The following is a 27034-nucleotide window of genomic DNA, read 5'->3' as shown; positions in this document are numbered from 1 at the left end:
GATTCCCGAAAGTAGGGGTTTACCACGAACTCGTTACTCGTCATTGGCTTAACGCCTTGTCAATCAATTCTTACACCAATCGCGTTACTGTTGAGGCGGGTGTATAGCTGCATCACTGAGCCGCAATATATTCAGTCACATTTAAGGCACCTTGATAGAGTGAATTATTTGAGGGCTGTGCGCGTGTGAGTGTGTGTCATATTCTTTATTATTTTTTCCAGTTTTACGGCTTTTAAACAAAACCGAAATAATATAATTTATAATATTTCAACGCGAACTCAGATCAAGGAATCAAGAAAGTTATTGGTATAAAAATGATTAAGGCTCTTACAACTGAACAGGCAATATATTATACAAACTGTATTATTATTATTATTATTATTATTATTAGTTGTTGTTGTTGTTGTTATTGCTGTTGTTGCTAATATTTTATATTATTGTTGTTATTATTAGTATTATTACATCCCTTCAATCCTTTGTACACACACACTGCACACGTGTGCACACGTGTGTGTGAGTGTGTTTGATGTGTGTGTGATTTATTATCTATCATTATATAATTATTGCTTATTAACACCATGACTAACCTAGTTAATGTTTAATCACTATTACTAACCGTGTTAAAAATCACCAACTTACAGGCATTTACAGTGGTACTATTGTTTATTATTATTATTATTATTATTATTATTATTATTATTATTATTGTTTATTACTGTTAGTACTACACCAGAAGCCAATTACTCAACTGCTTTTATTCTTTGTTGAAATCAAACAACTGTGTTGACTACTATTGTATTTACTGAAAAAAAAATCTTTCTTATACTTTATTATGCATTTCTAAGCTACCATATAAAAATGAGCCTAAATGAAGCCTACATTAAATCAAATACATGATCATACATTCTACTGATACAAATGAAGAAATGACTTCTTGTTTCTCACACCACCTTGCTGTGAAGAGTACAGCACAGCTTGAGCAAATCAACAACCTAGTGCCCCAGTGTTGTCATGTCCTGGTTGAGCCTGTTAGTCTTTAGGTCCTGCACGGCAAGGCAGCTCACATTTCACTGACGTGGTTGTTCGACAGACTGCAGAAGGTCTTTAAGACCAGTAGGTCTAGTCTGCCTTGCAAGGGAGGGACTTCCCGTCCTCACAATCAGACGAGTTGCCAGAAACTGTGGGCTGCAATTTCACGAGAAGACTGGTGTGGCAGAGCACTTAGGGACGCTGGCGCAGATCAATAACCTATTGATTGAATGTATGCAGAGACTTTAAGTATTCCCATCAGAAATAGCCTGAAATAAGCAGCTATAAATGCTGCCTCATAGGTTAATATTATCTAACCTTATTTCAGCATATACAGATCAAATGTAGAAACATAAATAGTTTACATTGATTACAAAAATCATGTACTGGCAGTTCTCTGTGTGGTTGTGCTATAGATACATGCACAGTAGCAATAGTCTATATACAGTATGTGACATGATAGATGCCCTAATGAAACAATGACACAAACAGAAAATGCTAAAGTCCCACTGGAAACTCCTAACGTTGGATGAGTCAGAGGCTAAATATGGCAGTGAGTGTGTGGAGTCATGAAGCTCAGCCAACAGTAATATTTCTAGTTTTCATGCAAGACACAGGAACCAATGCCAAGAGCAGGAACTATAACTCATCTATCCTAGAAAAATTATGATCAACAGGAAAAGCTTTAAATAAGTGGAAATGAGAACAGGAAAAAAGGGCAAGAGAATTAGAAAGGAGAAGTGAGCTTTTGACCTGAACTTTATTTACAGTGACTCCACTGACTGCTGTCATAGAAAAAAAAAAATATTTATTTTACTGTTTGAAAGTCTTCATAGTCATAATACATGTTTGTACATAAATGGACATAGTAAAAAGAGAGCCTGATACATGAACCTGAAATATACAGATGACTTAGTTTAGGGAATATCTGAAAGTTTTTTTCTGTAGGTTTTATTTTTTAAAAAACACCTAAGGTTTCCTTCTGTTTACTGAGATTACAGTTAGGGTATGATTTAATTGTAAACTTCGCATTAATTACCTGGATTAATAATTATGTCAGTGGAAGGACATCACAAGGATAGTAAAAACAAAACCTATGTGCGTATGTGTGCGCGCGCGTGTGTGCGCGTGTGTGTGCGTGATAAAACCATGAAAGAATTAGTAAATATGTCAATGTCTCAAAGTATTTCATTTAAAAGCAACATGGGGATTTCCATTCTGACAGCAATCGTATGAAACATGGCCAGTCTTCACATTATACAGTAACAGTTTGTAAAAGTGTGTTTCATAGAAATTTCAGACTCTTAAAGCCCAGCAAACATAATGATGAGACAAACAATGACAGTATGAAGCCTTTTATTTTACATCTGCATAGCAATACAGAATGGTATTTTTGAATTCAACTGAAACCACATACAAAAGAATGTGTGCAGTATTAGAAATGACTACGTTTCAGATTTAGTTTAGGTTAACTAATTCTAATAACTAATAGCAACAATCAAACCATTCAGAACTTGTTAAGATAGGAAAGGCTTCTTCACAAGAACCAGATGTCAAGATGGCTGCCATCCTTCAGTTATCACAGTACTGTACCTTTAAGACGGACAGCATCAGCACTGTGATAACTGAACAAGGGCAGCCTGTCACATCAAGAAGAGCCAAGTCCGGTCCGTCCTCTCCATCAGATACCTTACCTTCAGCCATACTGAAAACATCATGAGAAATCATACTTACGCACAGGAGACATACGACTGCGGGAAATAACAAACTACCTCTGTAGACAGGATTAAAGTGAATGTAAACTAATTCAATATTTAAAAATTCAAAAGAGAAAAAGAAGAAAGTCCAAGTATACATTTTAGAAATGCAGAATTACTGTGCTTATTTCATTTAAAAAGTAGAATATTTCATACAGAATGTATTTAATCCTTGTGTTCTGTTTAAGTCAGAATTTCCCATTTTAATTTTTTGTTTATTTAAAGTTTATTTACCATACTAGAAAAAAAATTTCAACATGAAACTTAATGTGTTTGATCCATTACCTGTACATAACATGAAACAGTACAAATCCACTTTATATTTATATTACACAGGTCATTTTGATTCGAGAATTAAACGAAAAGTGGTGAAGTATAAATCAACTGCTTTTCACGCTAACTAAAACTAATAAGTGAATTCCCTCTATTATACTACCTCCCTGTCTTGTTTCCACACATACCTGTTTACATACACTTTCTAACAGGAACATCCCCAGGCATGAGAAGTGGTTTTGTCTTTTTACTGTTCCCCAAGAACAAAGCTGTATTCATAGGTGGTTATTTAACATGGTGTTTTCTGTCTCAGCTACCCAAAGCTAATATGAGCCATGGGCATTATTCATTGTTAAGCAGCAAACAGAACATAAGAAGCACAACATAAATAAAGCAGTGACATGATACACACACTCAGAATAAACATTGAAAGAAAAAATATTATCAAGCTATTATTTAATCAGGGTTGTTGTGTTGTGTTACTATGTTATTATTATATCATGATCATGGATCTATGTTGTAAAGACAATTCTCTAGTCAATACAGACCACTAATTAGACATGGATTACTAAATAAATGAATTAAATATTTCCAAGATACATATAATGACTCAAGCTCTCAAAGTCTTTTTTTTTATTATTATTATTATTCGGAGACTTTAAGTATCACAAAAAATAAGACTAATGCGTCAACAGTTAAACAGCACTCCAACAGATACCTCATACAAACCCCTCCGCCCTCTTTCACGTCCAGCTTGCTATTATCCTGTAGGCTCCGCCCTCCGCGGCGCGTCTTCTCCGGCTCGTCCACTCGCCTTGCCGCTCGGCAAAGCTCCGCCCACTCGCGCCCCTCCCTCCGCGCAAATCTCTTCTTGTAAACAAGTCGATCAGCTCGTCGGGGTTTTTGCTGTCACGAGACGGCGTCAGTGGCTGCCAAAATGACCTAATATCACCTAACCTATCTGCGCAACATAGAAACTATGGTGAAGAAACAACAATTATAATTCATCCAAGCATTTAAATAAGAATTTCTTTTCTGGATCGCGTTCTTTTTCTTTTTTTTTTTTGTTCAAGTGTTAATAGTGATCAATTGATGCAATAATGATGATAATAACAACAAAAAAGATGTAGTCTATATTTGGTTATAACATATGGATCTTCAGCTTGTTATTTCAATTTTCAACTTAGGATAAAAGCATGCTGGAATGCCATGCAGTAGGAGGTTATAATCTAATAAATCATACATGTCACACTGGTAAACGAGGTGTTAGTATCGGGAAAGTATCTAAAATGCTGTTTTATTTAAATTTTGCAAAGCTTAATAAAGAGTAGCACAAATGCCCATGCTTAAAGCATTAGTCGAGCGTTATTCCTGCATGTTGTGAGTGCTCTTATCCGTAAACACTGCGCGCTAACGCCCAGTCGCGCGCGCACACACCCCTCTCTCACGTCCAAAACAAACAGCACGTATATCCATAGGACAAAGACATAAAACACCTCGTCGCCACGGTAACCAGCTAAAATGCACATTTAGCAGCTTGTCAAGATACTTACCTGGCTTTCTTTCCTGCTTCTCGCTTGTGTTTACGGGAATATCTTTTAATGACGCAGCAAGCTCACATCGAGCAACGCAACGTGATATGTCGCCATTTTTGTTGTTGTTATTGAAAATCTCGGAGCCATGTGACAAAATAAAATCAGCAGGCTTCCGGGTGCCGAAGCTCACCAGCGCTCTTCGTGTGGAGAAAATTCTCTAGTTATTGTCTTGTAGAAGGCTATAAAAGCAAACAAAAAAAAAAAAAAAAAAAAAAAAAAATCACCTGGTATAAAATGTTGTCAACGAGCGCACGTGCCTGGAAGAGCGTCGCGCGCACATCTGCCCACTTCTGACGTCACCTGCCCAGTTCAGCAGGCTCCTCTCGAATACATGATATGCGTCGCAATTAGAAAAACTGAGACCTGATTTCATGTGAAACATCTAGAAAAAGAAAAGAAAAAAAAACAGACGGTGACGTTTGGAGTTTTTTTTTTTTTTTTTGCACCACTGCTATCAACAAGTGCGCTTTCTTCCTTAGAGTCAACTTAACCTGTTATTCTACCATGAATCCTGCAAAATGGCAGTGGAGGAATGCAATGAAGTGAGCCCTGAAGTGAGATCACTGAGATCTGTACGTAAAAGTGCATTCCTAGATAGCACAGGGGGTTAAAGTCATACATGGAAAGTTCAAGAATTCTGCAAAATGATCCTGAGACTGCTTTCCAGTTTTAAAGGAAAACTCCACCCTGAAACATTAAATATGTTTATCCTGAAATATTTGTCTTGGGCTTAATAATTCTAGTGCTGGTTTGTTGGTAGAGGCTGTAAGTTAATGGTTGTCTGTCACAGGGGGACATTGGTAGCACAGTTACAATGGTGTTTCACCATAAACATGAGGGGCAATAATGGTTTCGGTTTTGCTGTTAGTGAGAGCTTCTTTTCTCACTCACCATCCTCCAGCAATATTCAATGTCATATTAATGAGAAATCCAACATAGACCTAGTGGGCACAGCAAACATCAGCCTCCAGGGTCTCCAGAAAGCAATACAGCTATACGTTGAGTCATAGCAGAGACTCGGGTCGGCTAGTCAGCCATCTACGAGATGAGAAGCATGACGAGTATCTATCTACCTGTCTATACATTTATGCTATGCAGTTTGTTAGCCTCCTGTATCCCGTCTGCCAGTGGACAAGGGCCACTGCTGAGAACATAATATTTTGGGTGATGAACTATTATCAACAGAGTCGTAACACAGACGTGATACTATCAGGTGACAAGTGAATTGTATGAAGAGGAACAATGTTGTCAAGGTTTTTAAACACCTCAGTGAAGCTGATGGATCGAGAAACAGGCCACCAACCAAAAAAGGTCTAGCCAAGAGCAAAATATCTCATTTGTGGTCAGAAAGTGACACCGATGATGGGTTAGACAATAATTAACAATAAAGCATGTGTGGAAAGTTAACTTCTAACTGTTCACCCACAAAGTGAATGAACAAAGTAAGGCATATGTAATAAAGTGGACAGTAAGTAAGTAGAGAGAAGGTTCACCACAAATCACCTTTATCCTATGATGAAATATTCCTCTCCTGATGGGAGTGGACTCTTCCAGGATGATGAGGACTAGCTGAATGGTCTGTTGAGTATGAAAATGATGTAACTCACGCACTGTGGCCGACACAGTCGACAGATCTCACCCCAGTGAAATTTTGGAGTGATGTTACACAGGTCTATCATCATCATCATCAGAACACCAACTGAGGGACTATGGTTTGGAAGAATGGTGTTCATGGATCCAGTACAGTTCCAGAACTCTATACCAGGCAGCGTTAAGGCTGTTCTGGTGGCTCGTGGTGGACCAACACTTTACTAAGACACATTATGTTGAAATTTTCCGGAGAAACAGGATGTTTCAGACAAATATCCTTCCTACATAATGATTTAATAGTTGTCAAAACATGATGTTCATTCCATGGGGTTCCAAAGTTTCAAGGGTGTAGATGAGCTCTTTTAACTTAAAGTTCCCATGAAATTCATTTCATATGTTGATGTAATAGCTTTTGAGGCAAGAAGTCAGAGTGATAGCATGTTGAAGTGCTGACTCATTTACACAACAGCCAATAGTATTCGAGATACGGCAAACCTCCGCTGAATCTAAACAAAACTTGACAGTAGCCTAGTGAATTATCTAAATATGGAGAACAGTGACGGGTTTGACAAGAGCACTTTTTTTAAATCAGGGGATTTCTAACTGTTGCTTTAACCCACTTCTGTTGAATTATCAGGGATGATGTCCTAGATGAAAGACGCCATGTTTTTTTTGGAGTTATGCCATACATGTTGGAGCCAAGGTCAGACATCGGCAACTAATTAACTCCAGTCATTTTTTTTTAGCCAAGGGATTGTTAGAAAAGGGAGTAGTGTGTAGAAAGACACAGCCAAAAGCACACACTGAAAAAAATGAATTCATGGATCGATGTATTTAAATTAAAGGCAGAATTTGTAAAATATGTAAGTTCAGCAAAAAGTTAAAGGGTAAATAATGGCAAGTTTATGTTAAACTCGTTAAACAGAAATGCGTACATTTACAAACTTAATCTAATATTAATACGTATAAGCTACACATTTTACTAAAGCGTAAATTCTGCCTTGAATTTAAATATGTTGATCTACGAATTAGTTTTTCCAGTGCACTAACGAACCACGTTTACTGCTGACAAACTTCTAGAGTAACATCCACCCCAGGGGGCGGGACATACTGTTCTAGAGCGCATTTAATTGGGCAAACACAAGACTAGTACAGGGTGACTTATAAAACTTTTTTTAGTGACTAAAATCTAAAAATTGTAACTGAGGATATGTCTAAAAAAAAATTTTCTTTTTTTTTTCTTTCCAGATATATTATCTTACAGGTGTTCACAGTATTAAGGGACAGGTGCAAAAAGCTCTGAAATTCCAGTTTTGATTAGAGATTGACTTTACTGTTCTGTATCGTCAATATGATTTTTATATGTAGAAATTTCATCCCATTATTTGAGAAGAAATCTTTGTGTTACAGAATTTCTTTATACGTGCATAAGACTTCTAATATAAAGTACATATTTTCATCTTTTATCTGTTGTGGTCTTAAACGTCAAGTGAATTTTGTTTATTTTGTTTAAGGACTTCAACTCCCATGATCCTGTGCGTGCCTGACTTTTCTCGTTGCCTTCGCCTGCTTTTCCGACAGAATGTGGTGAGCTGGGAGGCGTTGAAAAATAGGGCGTTTAAATTTCTCGTCCATTCATTTGCAGAGAAGGAGGTGACCCCACCATCTCCAGCACGGCTGGGTGGAGATCGCTTATAAACGCGTTAGCGCACCAGCAGGAAAACTCGGGATTGTTTATTCTTTCTGTGAAAAAGCCTGCATAAACTGCACATCAGGTTGGGGGCGGGTTTGTCTTTTTATTTTTTCCTTCCCTTTTTTTCCACTCTGTCCTTTTTGTCTTTCAGTGCTCAGAAACTCTAAAGTCACTCTCGCTTTCCTGTAGTGAAGAAAAGTGCAGTGAAGTAACGGAGTAAGCAGTGCATGTAGAGAAAGAGCTGATGGAGCGCGTGTGACTCTGTCCAGGTTCAGTGTGGGAAGGACATGTCCAAGCTGTTCCGAGCCGTGATCCTGGGTCCGCCGGGCTCGGGGAAAGGAACCATCTCGGAGCGGGTGGCGAGCAGTTTCGGCCTGCAACATCTGTCCAGCGGTGACTTCCTGCGCGAGAACATCGCAGCTAAAACTGGTGCGTGCTTTCCCCCCCTCCCCCCCGCACACGCACGCACGCACGCACGCACGCACACACACACACACACAGAGACACACACATGTAACTTCACGTATAGCTACAGCAGCATGTGGGCGCGTGCAAAACCGCACGCAGCCTGGAACACTACTCAGTCAGAATAGTGCGCCACCTTAAATTTCTCCCCCGAGCAAGAAGAAGCAGGATGGAAAACTTAGTCTACTTCCAAGTCGAACCAAATAGAACGCCGTTACCATAGTTACTGTAGGAGGCGTAATATACTGGCACGCTATTTAGCACTAATGGCCAAAGGTTTCAGCAAAAACCCCGTGCACGAGCTCCGGCGACCAAAATCCCTCACAAGGTTGAAGGAAAATTCCAGCCATTCTCACAAGTAGGCTATAATGCATGCAATATTCAGAATGTTTTAAAGCAGTCCTGTGAAATGAAATGCATACTTCCAAATATAGTACAGCCTACCATGCACAAATGTATCCCAGTCGTCCACAGAACAAACAGAAGCTTTTTTTTTTCTTTTTTTTAAAAAAAAATAGAAACAACATTCTCAAACAAGTTGTGGAAGTTAGGATTAGATTTCCATCTAATCCTAAAACCCGTTAATGTGTAAACATTCCTGAGACTGAAATGGGATTAAAAACTGGGATTTTAGCCCAGTAACCTCTTTTTATTATTATTATTATTATTATTATTATTATTATTTTATTTTGCACAAGTAATTTCTGAATCCTGAGAGAAAAGGTCTCTGGTCATTCAATCATAGTAGCCTTTGGTTTAGTTTTCACTTCTAAGGTGATAATCTGTTACTTAGTTTATATTTATTTGCATCATGTAATCTTATAATAAAAAAACAAAAAAACTGTATATGAATCCATATGTTAGACAAAGTACAAAGTACAGTATGTGACACTTTGTAAATGTTGGATGTATGAAGGAAAGACTCCTAAAATGTGGATTTGTTCTTTCTTCATCTCATTATAATAAAGAAATAATATTTAACGGTGCAATAAGCGATTAAAAAAAAAATTCTTATTTGTATGAATAACCTGGAAAATATGTGAGATATGATCAAAAATAATAGTTTAGAAGAAGTGTATTAAGTGGCTGAGAAAACCTGTTTGGAAAACTGCCTGCCGGTCCGGAATGCTTGTTTGGGTTTGGATGGATCTACTGTTTTGTGGAAGCTCTACTCAACAGGCCACTGTAGATCCTGGGCTTTATATACATGGGTGGGAATGGGGTGGGCGGGGACGACGGGGTGGTTGGGTAGGAGGGAGGCTCATGGGGTGGCATCAAGGAGTTAAAAAAATGTATTCATATATCAAACCCATTTCTTAGAGATCCAATCTTGAAAAAAAATTGACTAATCTTACCTAACACACCTTTAAAAAGAGCCATACAAATAATTTACAGTGGTATATCTTTATTTACAAATAATTTAAACAGCCAAGACCACTTACAGTATAATACAACTGAAATTGTCTGTAGGTTTCTCAAAACTGTATCTTAAATTCAACTTCAATCTGAGGTCATACAGTATGTCTGAGAGAGCTGTTGTCTAAAACTCATGCTATCGCTGGTACTGAGAAACAACAGTGCCTTGCAGTTTCTATGGAAATTTTATCCGTTCATTTATTCAGCTTCAGTAACCACTCTATCTTGGTAAGGGTTGCAGTGGAACCAGTCCCTGGGTACGAGGCAGGAATACACTCTGGATGGGACTCCAGTCCATCACAGGGCACCATGCATACACATTCACACCCTTAATTATAACTAGGAGTAATTTTAGCATAGCCAATCCACCTACTGGCATATTTTTGGGAGGTGGGAGGAAACCAGAAAACCCCAAACACCTACACGGACACATGGAGGATACACACAGAAACGCCACACAGACAGTAGCCCGAGCCCAAGATTGAACCAGGGACCCTGCAGCTGTAAGGTGGCAATGCTTTGTAAATTTCACTTATTTTGCATTACTATTAATAAGAACTATAAGTCTAAGTCTAAATAAATGGGATGATGCGCTGCGTTTTTTTTTTTTTGTTGTTGTTGTTGTTGCTAAATCAGCTGGATTTTACAGATCATCAATAATTGAAATGGCTGTGCAGATGTTCTCATGTCTATGATACCATTTTGAGTATTATGGAATATTTAAAAATGTAAAAATATGTTTCCAAGAATAAAGAATGTTCTATGGTCTAATACTATCAGAATGAACTCCTAATATTGGTCAGTGTTGTTCATCTAATCCGTCCTTTCAGAGGCTGGAGTTTTGGCTAAAACGTACATAGAGAAAGGTGCTTTGGTGCCAGACCATGTGATGACCCGCCTGATGCTTCCCCGGCTAGAGGAGATGACCCGCCACAGCTGGCTGCTGGATGGTACAGTAGAAAGTTTATAGCTATATATTTTGCACCACTTTTCATAGCCTCCAAACAGGCTTTTGGATGAACTTTAAAATGTTATTCACAATAGGTGTTTTTGTTAGTATCATTTGTCTCTGGATATTTTCTATTGCTGTCCTCCATGTATTGTTGTTACTCCAGTTTGTTGATAGTCACAGTGGTATTTTTCCATGTATTTGTCCTTGATTAGGCAATAGAGCACTGTGCCAATTTGCAAGGCTACTATATTCGGACAGGGACAGCAGCATTGCAATGTTTCATCAAGCCTGGATAAGCAGTTTGCTCAAGGGCACAGGAGCAATCATTAGAATTAGAGGAACAAGAAAGGCAACATATATGGTAGCTCTAATCCTCCAGTTCCCCAATTTTTCTGGTTCATGACTATTCAAGTTCTTAACTTCATCTATACCACAGCGCTGTTGAATTCTGATTGGTTAGAAGGTGTTGATTCATTTTCTATAATGGCAGCCCTGGCAATAGTTCAAGTCAAATGAAAGTCAAATCACAGGTTGATATTTTATTCAAATATGTTATTGTTTCTATAGTAACAGCTGATTGACAGGGACTTGTATGGCAGATGCTCTACATAATCTAACCCTAACAATAAGTGGATTACAATTTTTTTTTTAACTAACAAAGAAAAACCTATACTTGTTGATATGGTGAAGCTGTAAAAAATAAACATCTGCTCACAGATGTTTATTTAACATTTACAGAAGGAGTCTCCAGTGTCAGCACTGTGTAATACTCAGAGGTAAAGTTATAACTTTTGAGCTAAAATTTTCTAACATAGGAGAGTCTTTAGCACAGAGGACTTTACACTTTGCAGTTTTTCAGTAACATGATATGCTTAGCTTTTTAGTCTTATTAACTGTGAGAGAGAAAATGGGTGGTGGGGTATCAACTGGGAACGGAGCAATAATGCAGTGCAATAATGCAGTCTTTTTTATATTTTTATTTTTTTAAATATATTTTTTATATCTTTATATCTTGATAGCTTCTCTATCTTTTATAATCAGATTGTATATAATTACTATTATAAGTATTATGTCTCCTATCCTTTGCTGCTGTAACAATGCAAATTTCCCCATTGGGGGATGAATAAAGGATTATCTTATCTTATCTTATCTCATCTTATCTTATCTTTATAACTGCTATACTGTAAGTGATAACAGGAACTATTTTATACCAATTTGAGAATGTGGGGGAATGTGTTGAGATACTACAGACTGAAAGAAAGAAAAGGTACCATGTCAGCCCTGTGTTCATGAAAATACATGTAGCTGTGGTTTCAGTGGAACAGATATTAGGATCCTTCTTTCTTATACTGTAGATTCCTCTGATACTGTGTTGCCTCCAGGCAACATGACCAGTTTTGGCTTGCTGCAAATGTTTTTTTTTTTACCCAATGGTATAATAATCCAAACCACAGAGGGATAGACATACAGCAGGTGCAATTTGGCCCGGACTAAGAGAGTGCTGGGACATTAATTATCCAATAAATATTTTGTGCATGAGCAAACATTTACAAAATCCAAACATTACAAATCCCACTTATTTTTAAGTACTGGCTCTAAGCACTTTGAGATATTTGATGAAACTGCTAGTTTACTTGAAGACTAACTACTGCATAACGCTGACCAACATAAAAATAACAGTTTTTATGTTGCAAATATTACTATCAGGATACACTTTCCTGGGCATCATGGGTATTGCCAGTGTCAGTGTGCTTGTATAACTTCGCTGTTAGAAGTGACTGATTTTTGTACCAGTTGTTTTTCTCAGTACATTTCCCTAGTGCTTTTTAAGCAAAACACTAGCACAGATAATGCAGCGGTTGACTCAACTTAGTAGTGGGAAGTCTGAACTCATAATTAGGTCATTTCTGAGCTTGGTACGTTTGAGCTACAACATGGGAAAAAGCATGGATGCCTCCATGAAAGCATGTGTATTGTTAGCAACGTTAGTGATGATGGATTTATGATGTAGTTACTTTCTCAGGTGACCGTACAGTGACCTGTATGGTCCGTGTATCTCTGTTGATTGATCTAAAGTAAATACTACATTTAAAGGAGTGAAGTGATAGTTTATTTACTGTTGACGGTGTGAGCAGACATAGTGACATGACACCATATTCTGAACTCTGAATTTCTGAGTATGAATTCCAAGCTGAGGAGACGTTCCTTTGTTTTTTCCTAGTAGGAGGTCAGAAATTCGGAGTTGCAATCTTTAGTTGAACACGGCAAAAGTACTGTTATATGGCCACATACTTTCCAAAATCCTCATGTGTTCAATTGGCTGTTAACTAAGACGCCCTGTTACATAACCACTCTAGCAAGTGAATACTTCACATGGCAGCCACTGCTTGGAAAAAGATAGATTGCATATTTATTTAAATGCCTGCAATCAGTAAAAGATCAGATATAAAACACTGGCAGAGCGAAGAGGGTGGGGTCCGACCTAAAAACAAGTTGACACAACTTCAGTCTGATTTGTTCCAAGCTTTGTAAACATTGGTGCCTGGTTCCATTTGAGCTGCAAACCTCTTCCAATCGGAATACACTTCACTATAGTCTTGGGTTTAAAGGTATGGTGTATATGGCGAGATCTAATAACAAATATAAACTGGGAGATGTAATAAGATCCATGACTGCGTCTTATTACTAGCGTTATGAAATACATGCTGTAAGGGCTAAATTATGGTAAAATATTGTAGAACAATAACGTGTCATTATTTGGTAGTCAGGGCAAGTGGACCTGTAATAAAATCTTAAAGACTTTTGGTTAATCTAATGGGAAGCTTATCAGTTCTGCTTCTAAATGATGAATAGAGAAACAACTCCAGCTGCCATGACCGTCAAGACTGAAATCCATTTTGAATTCAGGGACTGATTAGACTCACTGCACTGAATAATAGCTTGAATGTGACAGTTTATTTATTTATCTCATGCATTCCCTAGCCTGTGCAGAAGCAAAAGAGACTAAAATCCATCCTATGAATCTTTTCTCTCTGATGGGAGCCCTGTAGCAGCCAGTGCAATCATATAACCACTGGATTCCTTGATTTGTTCTGCAGTGTTTCAGTGTCTTGTCCTTTTCTCTAGGTTTTCCTAGGACTCTAGCCCAGGCCGAGGCTCTGAACAGTGCCTGCGAGCTTGATGTGGTCATTAGTCTTAACATTCCTCTGGAGACGTTGAAGGAAAGACTGCGTCATCGCTGGATCCACCCAGCCAGCGGGAGGGTGTACAACATGTGCTTTAACCCTCCCCGTGTCCAGGTAGATGTCTCTCCTTTCCTGATCTGCAGAGTGAGAAAGGGTATTGTACTATGATTTAATTTAAATCAGACAGCCATGTTTTTTTGTTTTTTGTTTTTAATAAAATTGGATGAATCCTTTGTTTTCTTAAAAGAAAGAGCTTAGATTTTGTGGGTAAAAATACACCAGGAAATACATAGAAAAAAAAGAACTTAAAATAACAACAGGAAATTTAGATATACAGTGGGTCAAACACAAATCTGTCACAAGATGGAGGAAGATGAATGCCCTTACAGAAATCACATACATTTCACATGGTTTTCACATGTGAATAATATGTGATTTGAATAATATGTGATTACATGTTGAAAATGTGAAGGTGAATTGTGAAGTCAAGTAAACATGTGACATCATTTAAACAATGCATGATCATGTGAAGAATAATTATTACTAAGAATTAATATAAGAATAATTATTATTAGTAATAACTATAGAATAGTTATTATCACATCTGAATAAATCAAAAAGTAATGTGAAAATAAATGAATAATGTGTAAAAGACATGAAATTATGAGATTATGCACACATGAAGTTCATGTGACTCTTCTGTAAGAGTGTACATGCAAGCTATTTATTAACAATCCTAACTGAGAGGCAAATCGATGTCAAATAGGCAGAGGTCGATCTTCAGGCAAACAGATCAAAAAACAAGGCGGAGGATGAAACCTTAAATCAAAACCAGAGATAGTCAACAGGGAAAACCTGAAGTGAAATTCATATGAAGTGAAAGAATGAGGTCTGGTATATATACAAGAAAATGAATGAGCAGTAATGCGTAACAGGTGAGTCGTTCAGTATGCAGGAGAGTGGGAATGTGCAAGTGTCAAAACTGGTTTGGATTGTTGATTCCAGGATTGGTGGTGGATCCAGATTTGACAAAAGTGTGGAAGCACATTGCTGTTAGATAACTGCTAGTTTTGTCTTTTTACTCACTATCTGGTGTTGCCTAGAAGAGCATGGATTCCCTTTTGAGTCTGGTTCCTGTCAAGGTTTCTTTTCTGTGTTGTCTTCGGTGAGTTTTTCCTTGCCACCTCGATCTACAACCAGAGCTTGGAAAAGCTGCTCTGTGACAATGTCCCAACCTGAGCGTGCTGTCTGGATGGGATTTACTCCCCTCCTGTTGATCTGAAAAACACTAGCCAATAAAGAGTGTCTGTGAGCTCATGTATGTGGAAGAGGGCAGATAGTGCTTCTCTCCAAGGGTGTTCGGCTGCCCTGTGACGTTGCATGAACAGTAGTTTGAAAAGATGCGGTGGCAGAGCTGCACATGTCTAGAAGGTTGCATGTTTTAGCCCTCACCCTTGCCCTAGTGTGTATCTGTTGTGCCACTGGAGAGAACTGGCTAGTGGTTGGGAATTGACCAAAATGGGGAAAAGTAGTGATATTAATACTAGGATGTTTGTATGTTATCTGTAACATGGGTATGTCAGTGAATAGTGCTTTAATGTGGCATGTGAGGGATTCAAGGAGTTCAAGGATTTCTTTTTGGTAGAAAGCATGAAAAGCTGGGCAATGTGGGTGTGTAGGCCTATTATTGTGAGTAAATTCCACGGAGTGCTGTTAATGAGTTGTTATATTGTAGGTCATAAAATAGTTACTGCATATAGCTTGTGTGAAATTATATGATGTCCATAAAATATTAGCAGTATCAAATACCACAGAAATGGGCATGCATGTGCTGCTTGATCTGTTTTCATGGCTGTTCCATGAATCAATTGTACAAATCTTTGAGCTCAGGTTTCTTTTGCTATGACTGCCTCTGATATATTGAAGTAGTCTCTGTAAAGGAAAAACTGTACATATCAACGTCAGTGAAAAAAAAAGTTATTTCCTGTTATCACTAACATTTAGAGCACTTATGTCCTTCCTCTGGAACGTGTGTAAAACAAGCCGCACGTATTCTCTGCCTTTCTGTTACTAGGGAGTGGACGATATCAGCGGTGAGCCACTGATTCAACATGAAGATGATAAACCAGAGGCACTGGTTGCCAGATTGAGGCACTACAAAGACGTGGCAAAGCCTGTCATAGATTTATACAGGTAAGTTTCCTGAGGTGTTCACTCTGTAGCAAAAGCTTGGAGTTTGTACAAACTTTCTTTGTACAAGTTTGTAAACTGACTCCCAACATTTACAGTATGAGTCCGACAGAGGACAGGGTCTTCTCTTTTTATTAATAAGCAACACAAGCTTGATGAGCATTCATGTGTTAGAGACAGTGTTAGAGTCACAGGTTCTCAGAGAGGCTTACATGACCAAAGGTGCGATGAGGCCATGTTTGCTCTCTAACTAATAAACTAAATTAAAAAATAACTAACACATTTATATCAATTTAAAAATAAATAAATAAATAAATAAAGTCAAAATAAATTTCACACATAATACTTCATGTGGAACAAGTAGATTCTACAGCTACTGTCTGCTCTTGAAGAGGAGTAGTCAGGAATTAATTTCAGGAGGGTTGAAGAAATATGTTAAATAAAATCACTGTGTGATCTGACTGGTTAAACCGATCATGAATATTTTTTTTTTTTTTTTGAAGTGACTTGTGGACAAGTATGGTGACCCATACTAGGAATTTGTGCTCTGCATTTAACCCATCCAAGTGCACACACACACAGTACTGAACACACACACACCGTGAACAGACTTTTTTGCTGCGGCGCCCGGTACCTTGCTCAAGGGTCTCACCTCAGTCGTGGTATTGAGGGTGGAAGAGAGCGCTGATCATTCACTCCCCCCAACTACAATCCCTGCCAGACCTGAGACTCAAACCCACGACCTTCAGGTTCACCTTCAGGTTGCAAATCCGACTCTCTATCCATTAGGCCACGACTGCGGATTGTGGTAGTAAAAACTGCAGCAAATCAAAGAGCAGCATACTCTATAATATGTGTTCTTCCACAATGGCAGAAGGCAAACCATTACTAGAAGAAGTTCAGGAGTAAAATACAGGACATGGTTAAACATGAAAAATCAGTAATCAGGTAAACAGGCATGGTTCAAATCCAGGAAACACAACAACCTTCAAAGTAAGGAGTTAGGAAAAGTCTGTGAAAAATCTGAATTGTAGGTGAGGTCATGAGAGAACTTCTCCCTTAAAGTGTGGCTTGCAAAGTGCAACCCTTAAAAAAAACCTGCTAATTTCTAAAATCTTTGAGGTGGACAACAACCTTCTTCACTTGTTTAACCCATGAGTCCTTTTATATTCATGCTCATGATAATAACCTCTCTCAACCCACTCTGTCTCACCAGCTTGTGTACCAAATATATACTAATGTACGTGTTTATAGAGATGGGCAGTGAAGGTGGTCCAGACACAGAATCATTCCAGTGCGTAATAACAGTAATAATACAGACTAACAAAGCTACACAAAAAAAATAAAATATAATAATATAAAAAAATCTAAACTAAAATAATATAAAAAATAGAAATTAATTTACAAAGTAAAACCTATAGTAACATTTCTGTGAGGTGTGGTACACTGTAACCATCTGGATAGATGCTGTCCGGCCTAATTGATATACAAACGTATTGTATTTTGATGTTTGTAGGGACACACGGTGTAAGTGTGTAAAGTAAATGGAACCAAAAATCAAAGTCTATAGCAGAGGTCAGGACACAGATGAAGGAGTTAAACAAACTGTCCCAGGGCACAGGATTGAGTCGAAGCCACATTGTAAAAGAAAAGAAAATATGCTGTCAGTTTACAGTATTTTTTTTTTTACAATACTGTTCATGACTGGACAGTTAGACTAATGCACTTATTTACACTTTACAGTAAAATACCAGAAAATCCAATGCATATCTAATTTTTTAGGTGAGACTGAGAATGGTACAGCTTCTATCTGTGTCATCGTCTGCAAATTAGTGCTCTTCATTTTTGTGACTATTTTAGTTGAACACAAACCCTCTTTGAGCTTAAGTTTATATATAAATAAAAATTGGCACTGAAAATCATTTTTGACTCAGTACAAGCTAGTTGAGGGAAGTGGTTATGGCTTTGAGCTACAGATCAGAAGGTTGTGTGTTCGAAGCCCAGTACCGCCAAGCTGCCATAGTTGGGTGCTTGAGCAAGACCCTTAACCTTCAACTGCTCAGTTGTATCCTGCCTCAATTGCAAGTCATATTGGGTAAAACACATCATCTATTGCAATGTATTTTATATTATAATGTCATTCTGTATTATTTGTTGCCAGTAAATTACTGTGAAATCATCTGGAATATACATGATTATAAAAACATAGTAATGTAATTATGCTTACATTACTGTAAACATAATTATAGTAACAAATACTGTAATTACTGTAGTAATTACCTGTAAATATATTACAGTAAATATGTTTTTCAATTATTTGAGGTAAATTTACTGTACTTTCCTGGCAACACTGCTGCAGGAAATTACTATAATTTTTTTTAGAGTGCAGGAAACAAGAGGAGTATGGGGGAAATACTAGGACAGTAATTCAGACATTTAATTAAAAGCTCTAGGTAATTGTTGGCTGTTGATATTTCCTGCTACCCACAAAGTTGTTTTGCACTCATTGTTTAAATGTTAATGACAAAAAGACCAATCCTAAAAGTACAGCTTGAACTTTTCAGCATACTAACTTGAACTTTTCAGCGTACTAATCAAACCTTAGTGATACTCTAGAGTTCAATCTTGGGTTTCAATCTTACCGTTAATGTCATTCTAGTTTAACTGTGTATAGGGGAACCGAAGCCCTCTATGAGTCAGTTCAACAGTGCTTCAAGTCAGATGAGTTTGAATGGCCAGAGCTTTTCAGGTCATGTCAGGATTGTTAGTGAAACTGAGTGGAAAAAATGTGTTACATTCTAGAGAGGTGTGTATCCTGGATTTAGACACTACAGAATTTGCGAGTAGAGTTAAGCTTTGTGCAGCAGTAATAATACAACAGCAATGTAATGAATGCAGAGTGTACTCAGCAAGTACCAATACAGTGATACAGTGCAGCTGACATGGACAGAACACTAAAAATGAAAATGGTTGTTGAATGACGTGTAACAGGAAGTTGCTGCTTTGTTTCACTGCAGGTGTAATTTTTTTTTTTTTTTTTTTTTACTTCTGGAGTTCTTGCATTTGTAGAGTGTATGTCACGTTGAAATATCTGCATTGTTGCACAGTTTGACAACAACAACAACAGCAACAGTTTAACACAGTTTTCCCAAAGCTTTTTACTCCTCTTCTTATTCTATATATAGTTACATTTAATGTTATGGAACATTTGCAAGTTAGTTCCTCTTATTCCTTACATTATAGCAGCTATAAACTGTTGTTCCCTCATCAGCCTCGAAGCCAGTAAGACCAAAAAAAAAAAATGCAGCTTGTCATGTTACAGCGAAACTGAAAAGTCATCTATCAAGAAGACTTTTCTGTGTCAGGAAACTTAAGGTTACAGTTGTTTCAAAAGGCTGACAGTGGAGACTCCTTCTAAAAAATGTTAAATAAACATCTCCTCACATAAAACCTTACTGTAACTCAACCTCAAGTCCCTGTGCAAGTTGTTACTATAGAAAAGATAACATATAAGATGGAGTGCATTAATATAAACCTGTGATTTGCTGCTGTTATAGAAAATGAACACCTTCTGACCAATCAGAATTGAGCATTCAGCAGCGCTCAATATAATATGTTAATCATCAGACTGATAGCTCAGTAGGAATAAAAAAAAAATTATAGAATAAACCAGACTGACCAATTTGAATGAAGTTTCTATCTGACCAGGTGGGTGATCTGTGTAATAATCCATTAAACAACAACATAAAAAGAATAATCCACATGTAAATCTTTTAATCGCTTTAACAGTTTTTAACAGTTGGAAGCTTGTCATTCTCTATTCTGTGCATGTGTTTGTGGGTCATGTTGGATGTTGATGGACAGTAAAATGGCCCTTTAATAAATCTTTATGCATTTTATGAGATTGAAAAATAAATGTGCGGAAATTTGGGTCATTGGGACATTTTGCTGAGACTGAAATTTAAACCGTATAAACACAAGTTGATATTCTGAGCCACTTGTTACACACTGACAGGAGGTCTGTACTTCTTGTTTCTGTGGAAACACTGACACTAAATGCCGCTCACTGCATGCGTAGAGCACATGTTATGTGTATGCACCGATAAGAGTTGCGTGCAAACTGTTTCTCTGAAATTCATTGATTAAAACTGTGGGAAATGTTTGCATGTAAATAGAGCATTTGTGATGATTACAGTTATAGACTATACATTAAGCTCATTAGAGTTGTCATGTGAATTTCAAGGGCCAAAGGCATCCTACACATGTTTTCGGACACAGAGACGGACCGGATCTGGCCTTACGTCAGCTCACTTCTGAGCGCAAAGATCCCGACAGACCTAGCAGATGCTCAAAGGGCCACAACCCACTGAAGAAACGGTTAATGGTTAATTCTACATGGAGGTATATCAGTCATCACTTAGACCTTCGTTACATAGTTCGTTCCTTAAAAAAGCTATAGTCTTTATCCCTCTCTTTCTATTAAATACAGTGTATCAAGAATGAATCATCTGAATCATCTTATTTTTTAAGCATTATTTTAGATGCAGCAAGGAACATGCCAAAGCCTCTGTCTGCTTTATCAATCATTAGCAACAGAAGAATACCTGCTGACTAACCTGGTTATTCATTTTTAGTGTTTTTAAGAAAACACAGCCATATATAAGTATGTACTTTAAGTAGAAATATGTAAGATCTTCACAAATCAGGGTGGATAGATGGTTTAAAGGTTTGTGTGTGTAATAAGTTAGTAATAATGAATATATGTGACTGAATGGAAAGGGAAATATTATTCCAATATTCCTGTGACTTATCTGATTATGTCATTTCTATCATTTTTTCTGATACACTACTCGGTCTTACTGGAACATGTGATTGTGTCTTATGCTGCCTTTCTCTCTGGAATGTTCCATCAATGTTCTTATATGACTTCAACTGTTACTGCCTGCACAGACAGTGCCTGCACAGACTTAAATAACACTGTGCTTGCAGTTTTTTCAGGCAAATGAAATGTGTGTGTGTATGTGTGTGTGTGTGTGTGTGTGTGTCTGTGTGTGTGTGAGCTGAATTTTTGGACTGTTGGAGGTTAGGACTTTGAGAAAATGTTACATGTACAGAATGTCACATGTGCCATATACATTGAGAACACTGACAGGTTCAATATCAAACTCTTTCTGTAATTTAACTGTGACTCAGTGAGAATTTTTGCCAACAGCAATTTACAATTAATTATGTAGTTTTGTATGATTTTGAAAAGAATACTTAATATTTTTTGGAAAAGTTGATGCTGTTTTCCTATGCTACAAATCACCTGTCTTGATAAAAGACTGAGATAAGCTTGTGAACCACAGTGTCTGAGCTGCAGGCTGATAGAGGTGAGGCAGGATAATCTCTATATGCAAGTTTAAATGAAAGCAAATACTACATTACCTCTGAGCTACTTAACCTTTTCACAGCATTACAACTCTCTCTATGCGTGTCTCTTTCAATAGACACAATACAGTATATGCAAGCCAAAGGTCAAAACAAACCCCCTCACTCTCTTATTGTGCAATACCACACAGTTCTGAATTTGTCATCTCTAAACCAAATAAATCTTTTCTTGTTTCTAAAAATCAGTAGTGTGGCAGTGATTTATTTTTAACCATTCACTGATAACATAAAATTGTGTTATTGTTACTCAATAGAGTGCACCATGTATCATAGCTAACAAACTGAAATAAGCGAGATAAGCATTTGATCTTGCCGTTCTCAAAGCCTGTTTACAAAGTAATGCTAATACTATATAAGAAATAAAACATGACAGGTTTATTTTCCTATAACAGCATGCCCTGTCATGTTTTTATTCCTCTTATACCACTGTAATTTGCCAACATTTAAAACTTGTAATTTATTCATGAACCACACATCATACTTTTTAACAGTTATAGTTACATTTAATGTTATGGAACATCTGTGAGACAAGTTCATTCCTGTTATCACTTACGTTATAGCAGCTACAGTATAAAGAGTCATTCCCTTGAAGTTAAAAAAAAACAAACAGCTTACCATGTTACTGACAAAGCGCAAGGTACAAATTTCTCAATCCGAAAGATTTCCAGTGTCAGAAAAGTGACTGACTGACAGACACTGGAGACTCCTTCCATAAATGATTAAATAAATGTCTCCTTACAGGAAACTTCACCAAATCAATGATTATATTTTTTTCTTTGTTGAATAAAAACAACAATTTTTAATCTATTTATTGTATTATGTAAAGCATCCACTATACAAGTGAATGAGTTATTACTGTAAAATGATAACATATTAGAATATTAGAATAACCCAAACCTGTGATTTGCACTGCTGTCAGAGATGCTGTTATAGAAAATTAATTAACACTGTCTGACCAATTCCAATAGCCAATTCAACAGTGCTGAGGTATAAGTAAGGAATAAAGCATGATGGGACATGCTGTTATAGGAAAATAATCCACACCGGGGTGGTGTGATGCGATCCAACACAATGTGGAATTACTGTTACCACCCAGAAGTGGATTATTTTCCTATCAAAGCAGGTCCTGAAATGTTTTATTGCTCTTATACTGCTGTGATTTGTCACAGATTACAACTTTTAATTTATTATTGCAAGATACATAACCATTTAAAGTTACATTTAATGTTGTGGAACGTCCATGAGACAAGTGAGTTCCTGTTATCACTTACGTTATAACAACAAACAGTGACTCCATTTTTAGAAACATCCAACAATTTTCATTTTTTGCTTTTTTTAATAAATACATAAAAATGTTTGAAAATCTAATTTTTTTTTTTACCTAAAACAGACAAATAAACATAACAAATGAAAAAAATAAATATCCAGCCAGCTAGTGAAACAAACACGCAAACAAACAAATAAATATTTCTATTAAAAGGATGCCTAATGAGCTGATGAAACTAATGAATGTAGATTACAGAGAAGTAACTAAACCAGATAGATAGATAGATAGATAGATAGATATTTCTATTAAAAATGTGCAAGGCTAATCGGACAAATGAGTGTAGATTACAGAGAACTAATTAAACCTTATAGATAGATAGATAGATAGATAGATAGATAGATAGATAGATATTTCTATTAAAAATGTGCAAGGCTAAAGGGACAAATGAGTGTAGATTACAGAGAACTAATTAAACCTTATAGATAGATAGATAGATAGATAGATAGATAGATATTTCTATTAAAAATGTGCAAGGCTAATGGGACAAATGAGTGTAGATTACAGAGAACTAATTAAACCTTAGAGATACTATAGATAGATAGATAGATAGATAGATAGACAGGATGTGTGCTTTAACCGGCTGTGACATCACAGCGGCGCGCGGCATGACAGCGGGATGCGCGTGATTCCGTGATGCGGCTCTGCATCCAATCCGGTATCATGTTAAAGCGGGCATTAGACCCGGAATAAACGCCCTGCATCCGTCCTTCACCCCAAACGCCGCGCTTTCTCGCCTCCTCTCCTACAGCGCGGCTCCACACGCCAGGAAGCAGTGATCATCTGACCTTTAGTGATCAGCGAATGACAAATCAAAGGTCAGCGTTTGTGGCATCAGCTGGACACGCGGCCGACTGGAGAATGCACGCGCTGAAAGGTAAGCGCTGCAATGACCTTATTTCTATTTACATTAAAAAAAAGGCACCAGCATGCATAGCCACTGTCGCGCGTTTTCAGTGGAGATAGTACTGTTACATAATGCGTCGTGCGCGCTGTGATCATGATCTGAGTCGCTGCACATCATGTACATTATAATAGGGCCAAGATCACCTCCATATGCAGTCATCATGCAATATGGCTCCATGCATTTAATGCACCGACTCGATCTGAATGGCGGAAAATCACTGACACATGAGAAGTGTTTTTGTTTTGAAGCAAGGGGCTTATCGCTGAAAAGGTTCACCTCTTGACTGTAGAAACGGTTTGGCTGAAATATACATGCGGCTTGGACATAAACAGATGGCAGATCACTGATGCATTTCCTAAAATGTCAAAATGCATGCATGATGCCATTAACCGTTTAAACGTTATGGTGCACAATAACATGTCAGTGTCCTGCGTGCAGAAGGCACGTGTGCGAGTTCAGGAGCGACATCATTTGCAGCTGTAGTCTGTGCAGATGTGTTTGAACGTTTCTTTTTCATTCACACATCACTGGCTGTATGATGTATTGTAGCCTGAGCTGCGCGAGCTCCTCGCAAACGGAAGTGTTAGGCACCGAATCTTTCGACGTCATCGAATCCGGAATTCCAAATCGCAGCTGACGCACTTTAAGGGTGCACTACATAGGGCATGCAGCACTGAGACTGGAGTACACCCTATATAATGCCCTAGAGCCACGATTGGGATTCAGCCTGTGCTTCACTGAAGATGTGCGCTTAATTTTGAGAGACAATAGTTTACAGATATAGAATACTGTTTGCCACAACAATACGTAATTTACATATTTTCATGACGACAAAAGCATAGGGAAATCTTTAGATTGTCAATTTAGTATAGCACCCTATAGTATAGTATAATATAGTACAGTATTGACATGTTGTTCCTGTTCATGATTTATAAGAGCGCGTTTCTGCCTGTTTCCATGGAGATTACGTCACTTCCGCCCAGGCAGACGCTCGCGGCGCGCAACATCACGACAGGTGTTCTGAATTGTCCTTCCTATCCCTGTCTTCCTAAACAATGGCTTTCTGAGCATGCGCACTTCACTTTGCACACACAATTCTTACTCTTCCGCATATATTGTAATGCTGGAGGGAGTTTCTGATAATAATCTAGATAATAAAATATGCTACATGTAGTTTCATGCTGGAAGCACTTTCAGATAAAGTCACAGTAATAAAGTAGAGAAAGTAGAACAAAATGTGGTATTGTTGTTGTATTGTGAGACCTATAAAAGTGTGCTATAGTGGGACAGTTTCATAAATCAGAACAAATAGTCAGAGGTGTTTAGTGATTAGAAATGTAATGTTGCCAACTCTTCACTAGATGACATCATACATTTATTTACATATTCATTGAAATGTTATGATTATTTGCATATCAGAATGTGTTATATAAAAGGAAGATTTTCACAACAGAACAGAATAGAAGAGATATTATCATAATAGAAAAGAATAGATTATAACTTATTTATTATAGAAAGAAGGATATCTTTATCACCAATATCCCCAAGAACAAAGTTTAAATTGAAGTACAAAGAAATGTGTGGGTGGAACAAACAATACTGACCAATGATTGGGTATAGGGAAAAAATTCTGATCAGTGATTGGCCATTGGGAACACAGGCTCATGCAAGTACAGCTCAGTCAAGCTATACACACTGGTGATGAGTAATTAATTGAGTAAACCTGCTCTATAAACTTCTATGTAACAGGAAGCTGTGATGTGAGCTGGAGGACCGTACTGAGTGCAAGACAGTCACTAATGTCTGTAAAAATTCACTAGAACTTTTTTCACCAGGCACTTTTTTGAAATAATGTCACTAAAGAGGTCTAAAAAGTTCAAAACAAAGTTGGCAACACTGGAAATATGTATTGATATAAATCTAACAATATGCATTTTATATCACTAATAAAACCAAGAAGAATTGGCCCTCTCTCTATCTTTTCCAAATAGTCTTTCAGCACATCACATTTGAAACCTGCACTAACCACTGGTTGGTTGATCACTTATTATCTCTAAAACCCACCTTATACAACAAATTTGCTAAGAAAGGACAAATAAAATAAAAGCAGAATAGTACTAGTCATTAAAATAGTAGTCTTTTTCTGTCTCATATACAAAAGGGAAGTAGTTCCACATGTTCAGTCTCTCAAATTACAAACCATAGAAACACAGCTTAGTGTTTTATACTTTAAATTCACTCTTTTAATATTTCCTGTAATGAGAGGAAATATCTTTTTTCATCCATATTCACTGGCGGTTTGTCCTACTTTACTCATAACTTGAGGCTGTTATAGAGAATTGGAGATCAGCATTTGGGAACTTTGATCAGCAGAATTTACTGTACTATCCTTTCATGGCTATCCAAGAGGGTAGAAGAAATTTATAAGTTAAAACCATCGTAAAAGATCACAAGACCTGTGTTAAACAGCTACTTCATAGAAGTATTATATTAACCCACACCCCAGATGCTTCCACCCAAGTGCATGAGTTTGATAAAAGAGTAATGTAAGAAGGAGAATGTTTGATTTTTACACAGCAAACCAAAGTGCAAGAGCTTTATTGCTTGTTTCCTAACAATGCAGAAAAAGGTCAATGATAAGTCAGCAACTTATGTGCAGACAGCAGCACAGCTCTTTGTATGGAAGCCTTCATATACACTAAGTTCCCAGTGTCTCCTCTTTCAGTTTCCTAGACACAGTTAGTCTTAAGAGAAAGCATGCAGGCCTGTTGGCTGCCAAGTAATGCGTCCAAAGACGGAAGCTTGCAACACCAACACGCTGACACCGAACTAAATCATTCTTCAGGAAAGAAACAGCCTTGGGCTGGAGAGTCTCCATTCACAAAGCTCTAAATGTTTTACCTAGGTTGATTAAAAGGTTACTTTCTTACTCAATTACTTGACTTGTTACACACGCATGCACACACATACACACACACACACACACACACACAGGGCATGAGCAGTCTATCAGTTTTCTGAAGGTGTAGTCACTTGTAATAATAATTATAATAATTATAATAAAAAAAATAATAATAATGATAAAATATGTATATATTAATAATAATATAATAATATAATATTATATATATAATTATATATATATATAATAATAATGTATATAATAATAATAATAAGTCAAGTCCATAAGTATTTGGACAGTGATACAATTTTCCTAATTTTGCTGAA

The 27034-nt window shown here is 37.3% G+C and overlaps 1 protein-coding gene and 1 long non-coding RNA gene across 3 annotated transcripts; one reads left to right on the top strand and one right to left on the bottom strand.

Moving 5' to 3' along the window:
* Window positions 1-2368: 2368 nt before the first annotated feature.
* LOC113526220 (uncharacterized) lies at window positions 2369-7292 on the bottom strand. Its single transcript, XR_003402742.3, has 2 exons — window positions 4613-7292; window positions 2369-4020 (listed from the first exon to the last, which is right to left on the bottom strand). It is a non-coding gene; the product is annotated as an uncharacterized LOC113526220 (long non-coding RNA).
* A 564-nt stretch (window positions 7293-7856) lies between these two features.
* On the top strand, window positions 7857-21757 carry ak4 (adenylate kinase 4). 2 transcript variants are annotated; one of them, XM_026930493.3, is made up of 6 exons: window positions 7857-8019; window positions 8127-8366; window positions 10649-10768; window positions 13897-14069; window positions 16030-16148; window positions 20389-21757. In XM_026930493.3, exons 2-6 carry the CDS (start codon window positions 8225-8227, stop codon window positions 20513-20515), a joined length of 681 nt encoding a protein of 226 aa, XP_026786294.1. In that variant the 5' UTR covers window positions 7857-8019; window positions 8127-8224; the 3' UTR covers window positions 20516-21757. The 2 variants fall into 2 exon arrangements, with proteins under 2 accessions (XP_026786294.1, XP_026786285.1); XM_026930484.3 differs by having other exon boundaries at window positions 7858-8019; window positions 8207-8366.
* Window positions 21758-27034: the final 5277 nt, after the last annotated feature.

Source organism: Pangasianodon hypophthalmus, chromosome 2 (assembly GCF_027358585.1).
Source record: "Pangasianodon hypophthalmus isolate fPanHyp1 chromosome 2, fPanHyp1.pri, whole genome shotgun sequence".
Taxonomy (NCBI): domain Eukaryota; kingdom Metazoa; phylum Chordata; class Actinopteri; order Siluriformes; family Pangasiidae; genus Pangasianodon; species Pangasianodon hypophthalmus.
Note: the sequence above shows the minus strand (reverse complement) of the source record. Positions and strands in the feature narration are given on the sequence as shown.

What these genes read in the sequence shown, in the direction of transcription:
- ak4 (XM_026930493.3), top strand. Translation starts at nt 8,225, where the DNA reads ATGTCCAAGCTGTTCCGAGCCGTGATCCTGGGTCCGCCGGGCTCGGGG. An exon ending in GAACATCGCAGCTAAAACTG is followed by an intron (nt 8,367 to 10,648) that starts GTGCGTGCTTTC and finishes CCGTCCTTTCAG; the next exon opens with AGGCTGGAGTTTTGGCTAAA. An exon ending in CCTGTCATAGATTTATACAG is followed by an intron (nt 16,149 to 20,388) that starts GTAAGTTTCCTG and finishes GTGAATTTCAAG; the next exon opens with GGCCAAAGGCATCCTACACA.